The sequence below is a fragment of the Coregonus lavaretus genome, assembly GCF_964263955.1.
Source record: "Coregonus lavaretus genome assembly, chromosome: 26".
Classification (NCBI taxonomy): domain Eukaryota; kingdom Metazoa; phylum Chordata; class Actinopteri; order Salmoniformes; family Salmonidae; genus Coregonus; species Coregonus lavaretus.
The window spans coordinates 33,041,506-33,049,276 of record NC_140013.1 but is presented as its reverse complement, the minus strand read 5'-3'; the positions used below and the strand labels follow the sequence as shown (position 1 = coordinate 33,049,276).

At 42.2% G+C, this 7,771-nt stretch overlaps 1 protein-coding gene and 1 long non-coding RNA gene across 2 annotated transcripts; one reads left to right on the top strand and one right to left on the bottom strand.

Annotated features, from left to right (window-relative positions):
- Nucleotides 1–1,274: 1,274 nt before the first annotated feature.
- LOC311101443 (transcription cofactor HES-6-like) lies at nt 1,275–2,758 on the top strand (the record flags this gene model as incomplete). The annotated part of the gene is made up of 4 exons (XM_084142590.1): nt 1,275–1,337; nt 1,477–1,572; nt 1,693–1,771; nt 2,361–2,758. 4 exons carry the CDS (start codon nt 1,275–1,277, stop codon nt 2,756–2,758), a joined length of 636 nt encoding a protein of 211 aa, XP_083998716.1.
- Nucleotides 2,759–5,312: 2,554 nt separating this feature from the next.
- Nucleotides 5,313–6,435, bottom strand: LOC311101283. Its single transcript, XR_014609907.1, has 3 exons — nt 6,344–6,435; nt 5,847–6,129; nt 5,313–5,770 (listed from the first exon to the last, which is right to left on the bottom strand). It is a non-coding gene; the product is annotated as an uncharacterized lncRNA (long non-coding RNA).
- Between the last annotated feature and the right edge of the window lie 1,336 nt (nt 6,436–7,771).

The following is a 7,771-nucleotide window of genomic DNA, read 5'->3' as shown; positions in this document are numbered from 1 at the left end:
TGGTCTATTGATTCATAATAAACCATGATCAATATCCGAAAGGATATTGAAGTAATTTGTCCTTGTCGATATTAGACAACCCGAAGAGCATCGGAATACATGTGGAATTAGGCCTATTTACCCCCACCCATATCCCCAAAAATCAAACGAAATTCAGAACATGAAAAAAAGCACTTTCAATCGATGTACTGAATTTTAATCAATTAATTCGATTGAAACCTGACCACCTGTTGAAAATTCGTTGAGTAGCCTAGACCTACTGAATTGCTAAACCAGTGCAGAGTTGAAAAAATTCATGTGGTCCTCTGTAGCTCAGCTGGTAGAGCACGGCGCTTGTAACGCCAAGGTAGTGGGTTCGATCCCCGGGACCACCCATACACAAAAAAATGTATGCACGCATGACTGTAAGTCGCGTTGGATAAAAGCGTCTGCTAAATGGCATATTATATATATATTATATTAACTTTGAGTGTAATTGCCAATAGGTTTTCTAGTCATGAACATACAATATATATCCCTTGCCATTGCGCGAACATAATTTAGGCTATATCAAAGGAAAAACATATGGGCTACATTAAATTAAAATCTTTTCGTTATAGGCTTGTGGCGTCATTTCTCAGAGCAATTAGTTCAGGCCTACTCTTCACTCAGGATTTAGTCACTAAAGTTTCTCCTCATCAACACTTCCCTGAGCACTTGTTAGTATCGACAAGATACAGACTGATAACAATGACCATAGGGCCACTGGGCGTTGTAGGTATATTTTCTGTGTAAGACTTCAGGGGATAGATTTCGCATTTTCTCGGTTATGGCCTAATGCTTTCCCAGTTCATTGGCATGAATGGCCGAGGGGGTCCCTGGTGTAACCACGGTAATTACACACTCTTGTTCGGCCCTGGGAATGACAATCCTGAGGGGACCCGTGCGCTTTGCGCTTCACGAGAGGGAGAGACACACAGAGAGAGAAAGGGGCGGGGTGGGGGGGGGGGGGGGGGGGGTGCATGGTTTCAGGCTGGACATCTGTCGCTTGTGTTTTTTTCCAGGGCTGGTACCTCGGCTATTGAAAAGAGGCAGTGACCTGTCATCCCTGACTGATGGGAGCGACACCGTGTGTGGGAAAATACCTCAGCCAAAGAGCTCGAGCATTCACATGCTAATTCTTCCCTGTAAATAAGAGGGGTGCGCCGCGCGGAGGGCCTTACAGACAGATCCTAGACTCAGCCGGGAGAGGAGAGCTATACTCTATATACAACTATACCGAGCGTAAAGGAGAGATGACAACCAGCGCCATGGCGCACAACTTGGGGAGACACTCAAGTGCCAAGGAGGAGAGAAAGGTATTGCCTTTGTCCCCGTGGATAGATAAACCTAAACATCAACATGTGTCTTTCTTCGGATTTGCTCACGCTTAGTGAAAATCTGGTCCAGTTTGTGTCTGTATCTGGTCGCCATTAACCCATCACTTTCCATCTCTAGCTGCGGAAGCCGCTCATTGAGAGGAAAAGACGAGAGAGGATTAATAACTGCTTGGATCAGCTGAAAGAAACTGTGGTCGGGGCGTTCAGTCTTGATGTGAGTAGGCCTATATATATGCACACTGTATTTTAATTGTTATAAATGCTCAATTATATGGAGTGTGAAAGACACAATGTAAGTTATTTCTTGACACTAACTTTCCATTTCCCCCCACAGCAATCGAAACTTGAAAAGGCGGACATTCTAGAGATGACAGTGAAACACCTGCAGAATGTTCAGACTCATAAATCCAGTGGTAAGTGTCCAATAAAGTGACTTGACTGAAGATACAAGTGCCAGAATAGTTTTTAGTTGTGCCTGCATGTAATACTCTATGTACGCAGCTGGGGGCGGTGTCGGCACGTTGGAAAGTTAGACATATTGTTATGGAGATTGGTGGGAGTATTTTCATCAGTGATTAAATAACAGTCTTATGTTGTCTAATAAGAATCATCATTTGTGAGTATTAGTACTCATATAGTTGTACTATTTAATTGGGTTATTTCTCCATATTCTCTCTTGGTTTCAATTTAAAACAATTGATTAGTCAAGTGTTTCTTAATCCTTGTCCTGGGCACTCAAAGGGGTGCACATTTTAGTTTTTGCCCCAGCACTACACACATGATTCCACTAATCAACTCATCATTTAAACCTTTGATTACTGGAATCAGGTGTGTAGTGTTAAGGCAAAAACTAAAATATGCACCCCTTTCAGGATTAAGAAACACTGCAATGCATTATACTAATTTATTTGGGGGAATAGGCCAGTCTGGGTGCAATACATCCTGCCACCAACAGATTGCGCTATGACCCATGTTTGACCCAGTGTCTCCTTCCCTCCACAGCAGACCCCACCTTTGGCTTGGAGGCACAGCAGAAGTACAGCACGGGCTACATCCAGTGCATGCACGAAGTACACAACATGCTGCTCAACTGTGAGTGGATGGACAAAACGCTGGGCTCCCGCCTGCTCAACCACCTGCTCAAATCCCTGCCCCGCTCCAGCATTGAGCACCCCTCTCAGGCCAACCCCAACCTCAGGCCCAACGCCCCCCCACCCAGCCAGGGGCCAGGAGCCCCCACTACACCCCTCAGAGGGGACCCCAGGTCTGGGAGGCAGGGCCAGAGGGAGGGGCCCCTGTGCCATGTGGTGGGGCCCCAGGAGAAGCCCCTGCTCCTGCCCGGGAGCCCCCACCTTCTCAGCCCCCACCTGAGCATGCTGGAGATGTGGAGGCCGTGGTAAACTGTACCGGCCCTCTGGGTGTGTGCTTGATCTCTATGTTAGACCCTCCTCTGTTATGTATCTTATAGATATGCTACTCAGAAGACATTGTGTTGGATTGTGGGGCGGTTGTGTTCCTGATCTAGGTGTGGTATATAAACAGACCTTTCAGTACTTCCTCTCCGAAGTCTACTTTCCGTAGCCTGCATTGTAGAAGGCTCTTATTAATATTTTTCTTGTATTTATTGTATTAACGTCTTTATTTATTGAATAATAAGATAAAACATTTAGCTTCTTAGCTCTAGTCACAAATAGCTTTTGAACTGCTCCCTTCTTTGTAGTATATTATTAACCAATATTAATAAAAATGTGTATGTAATTTCTGTAGATGTTATCAATTTTCTTTATACACACTTGTGCGCGCACACACACACACACACACACACACACACACACACACACACACACACTTTCTCTCTTATATAGAGAGACGTTTTGATCCTATAACATCATGAGATTAACCCATGTTAAAAGATATATCAATGATGCTGAGGCCTACAGCTACTACAGTATTATTGTACATTTATAAATTGTTAAAAACGTTCATTGTATTTCATATATTATACTCTTGCTTGCAATGTGAATGAATATAAGCAAATGGTTTTAGTAGGCTAACATTAAAGAAATTACCTGGTCTAGTTGGACAGGCCATCAAGAGACAGGTAACTGCCCAAATAAAGGAAACCCTTGAGTAAATGAGGAATACTAAGTATATTGAAAGCAGGTGCTTCCACACAGGTGTGGTTCCTGAGTTAATTAAGCAATTGACATGCCATCATGCTTAGGGTCATGTATAAAAATGTCCAGTTGCCTATTATTTTGGCTACCATGGCTTGAAGAGATCTCAGTGACTTTGAAAGAGGGGTCTCAAATCTCAACCCACTTGAACACTTATGAGAGATTCTGGAGCAGCACCCGAGAAAGTGTTTTCCACCACCATCAACAAAACACAAAATTGTGGAATTTATCACTGAATAATGGTGTCATATCCCTCCAAAAGAGTTCCAGACACTTGTAGAATCTATGCCAAGGCGCATTGAAGCTGTTCTGACAGCTCTCCAATTCTGATATTTTTTCCACTAATTGGTCTTTTGAACAATCACATCAGATCTTTTCACATCAGATCTTTTTCAGCGCTGATCTGATTGGTCAAAAAACCAATTAGTGAAAAAGATCCGAATTGGGCTGCCTGTTTACAGTTTTTTCTGATTGGTTAAGCACATTTTTTTGTAACTATTGGCTATTTTTGCAAAACTCTACACACAAATAAGAAAACCTTTCACCCAATTATCAAAACATTGTAGTTCTCTTGCAAAAGCGAACACAGCTAGATTAACTCTTCACACCTTCTTAAAAATGGTGTTTTCGTATCAAACAGTAAACACAAGCCATCATCTACTAAGCACACAATGTGCCAACTACACACTGATGGTATGAATACAAAACACATCTGGCTTTTGCTTTCTCTGTGTACAGATGTCAATTTGAGGTCATACTTTTGTCATAGTGTCATGTAAACATACAAGGATCCAAACTTCAAGTATTGGTGTTTATTCACACTCATCAAAACCAAGACAAAGTCAGAACACAAAATAGTAATTTCACAAAAAAAAGAAAAACAATCAGCCTACATCATGTCGTCTTTCTGGGTCCGGCCACAAAATTTCGTCCACATCGTATGCGATATCCTCCAGTCCAAGGCACCGGGGAAAATATCTCCTTGAATGCCGTATCCAGGCCTGACATGATGCCTGGTCAATATCTCCACATGCCTCCTCCATTGCCTGTTACAGTTTTTTCCAACTGCTTACACACGTTTTCAAAACGATGTCTCCTTTTTTCAAAACTCTACACACAATTCCCAAAACTGCACACACAAAATGCAAAATGCCTCACATCTCCTTCAAAATGTAACACTGCATTCAAAATGCCATAAACACATGTCAGAATGAAGCATTTGCATCAAATGGCAAACACTTCTTTCATAATAGTAAATTTTTGGATATACCATGTAAACACTGTTGTTCTAAATCTAAAGCTCTTTGGTCTTTCATAGGCTTATATATACATTTCAATACAATGTTCTACAGTGAAAGTAATCTGCTGAGAGGGGTAACAAGTACACTGTAAACACCAATGCAATGTAGAAACAGAAAATATTTATTAGGCCAAACATTACTGTTGTATACAGTAGCATACAACAAAACCATAAACATATGTAAACCAAAAGTATATTCTTTAGAATACAGTAAAGAACACAATTGTGTGTGGGGGGTCCCGGGGGTGCAGTCCAGGAAATGGTAGGGGGGGGGGGGCAGTCACCAGTGCTAAGCTACGCTTCATCTCTTCTCCGGGCTGGGTCTGGCCACAATACTTTGTCCACATCACAAGATAAGTTTTCTCTTGCCAAACATCGAGGGAAGTATCTCCTAGCATGGCGTATCCAACCTTGGACAGAGGCAACCTCTATGTCCCCACATGCGTCCTCCATTGCCTGGAGAAGCGGCATGCGGGCATAGGGTTGGCAATCATACACTTTCCAGCGCCAGGCTGAGAAGAATTCCTCTATGGGATTTAGAAAAGGTGAATATGGGGGTAGGTACAAAACTACAAATTGTGGATGGGTGGCAAACCAATTTTGGACCAGAACAGCCCGGTGAAAACTAACAATGTCCCATATAACCACACATCTAGCAGGCTCCTGATCTGGATCAGGGACAAGCATTGTGTAAATTGCATCCAGAAAAATGAGGATATGGCCGGTGTTGTACGGACCCAGTGTGGCATTGTGATGGAGGACCCCGTTTTGAGTGATGGCAGCACACATAGTTATATTACCCCCACGCTGTCCAGGGACATTGGTAATTGCCCTCTGTCCTATTACATTTATTCCGCGGCGCCTGGTTTTGGTGAGGTTGAAGCCAACCTCATCCACATAAATAAATGTACATGGACATCCATCTCCAATACTCTCTGTAACAGACAAAAGGATATACAGATGAGTAAATATGGTATGTCTGAAGTACTGGAAGTAGTGTTGCATACATACCTCTACAAAGTCATGTCGCAGATTCTTGACTCTGTCAGAGTTTCTCTCAAATGGCACCTTGTAAAGTTGTTTCATCATCACTTGGTGCCATTGGAGGATGCGTTGTATGGTCGACAGGCTCACAGCATTGATGTTGTTAAATATGGTGTCATTATTCAAGATATGCTCTCTTATCTCTCAAATCCTAATTGCATTGTTGGCCAAAACCATATTTATAATTGCAGTCTCCTGTACATCTGTAAACAAGCTTCCTCGTCCTCCATGATGTCTTTGCCTTTCCACTCTGTACAAAATTCAAACACAGTATGTGTTCAGCATAGGAACTGTAAACAATGTACACAAAAATGTAGTACAGCATGATAACCAACCTCATTCATTCAATGCAGTGCAGTAAATGGATGGCTTAGAGTTACAAATGTTTATGCAATACTATGCAGTCATACGTATTTTACAGTACATTACTTTAATGCTAAAATAGTAATTAGATAGTTGCATACCTGTTCAAATTTCTGAAGGTTCGAATTATGGACGCCACTGTAAATCGACTCAAGTTGGGCTGGACTCTCAGTCCAGCCTCTCTCATGGTCAAACCGTGGTTGATCACATGATCAACAAGTGTTGCCCTAATCTCATCAGAGATGGCTCTCCTTCCTTCTCTTCTTTGCCCTCGTCCTCTTCTTCCTCTTCCTCTTCCTCTTCCTCTTCCTCTTCCTCTTCCTCTACCTCCTACTCCTCCTCTTCCAACTATTCGTCTTTGAATTTGTCCTCGTTGTTGTCCCCTGCCTCTCCCTCCTACTCCTCTTGCTCTCTGTCCATTGTTGGCATCCATTGTTCAAAACAGTCCTATACTACAGTAAAGCAGTGATTGGTTAGTGATCAGTTAAGCAATTAGTGTTTGAACATGTGAGGAGAGTGTGTTTGACCTGGTGAATAAGTGTAGCATTTTGATTGGTTGTGTTTGGAAAAGGAAAGCAAGTCACATCCTGTTAGATTTTTGTGTTTTAGGTAGAGAATTGTGTGTAGTGTTTTGAAAAAAGTGTTTTATGCAATTGACAACTGAGTCAAAGGCTAAGAAATAGCTTATGGTTTTGGAGATTTGGTGTGTAGTTTTGCACTTTGAGTGAGAGGTTTCAAAAATCGTGTGACATGAAAAGATTTTGTGTGTAAGCAGTTGGAAAAAACTGTAATCGTTTTAGAAATTGTGCTACAAGAATCACGATTAGCGCTTAAGCATTCAGAAAAAACTGTAAACGCAGCCATGGAGACATCAACAAGTGATTAGATGACAGGAGATATAACGTTGGTTAATCACTGGTAATATTTGTGTAGGGCCTACTGGACTTGTAGTAGAAGGAAACACGTTTATAATTATTTTCAACTACAGTATAGGCAAACCGTTATTTGTTTACAATAGTGAATTAAAATGTTTTCCCTGAGAAATTAACCTTATCCATAGGCATTTTAAATAACTTATTGAATTCGAAATGTGAAAACGTTGCTGTAATACATGGTCCTCTCTCCTCCGGACTATAAACCCATAATAATTGGCCACAGACCTAATGAAGCCGCCGGGTGGTGGCAGAGAGGGGAGAGAAGAGAGGAGATGGAGAGGGGCGCCTGGTCCCTCTGCGGGTTCTCGAACAAAAGCGGACCGAGACAGCTGCTCTCTCCCCAGTCCAGACCATTAAGCGGAGATCTGGAGCGGAGCGTGGGGTAGCGAGGTGCAAAACCCATCCACTTCAAAGCCTCTGGACACGGCCTTCATTTAGGTAGTAGATATTTTACTGATGCCTAATTGCTGTAGCGAAAACCTTGAGCATAAAACTCACTCGTAATGGTATCATGTTGTTAACCTTGAGAATTTAGTGACAGGACACATTTTGGTGCTGGTTTAGATAGACACAAATGCGCTATTGTGTATTGGT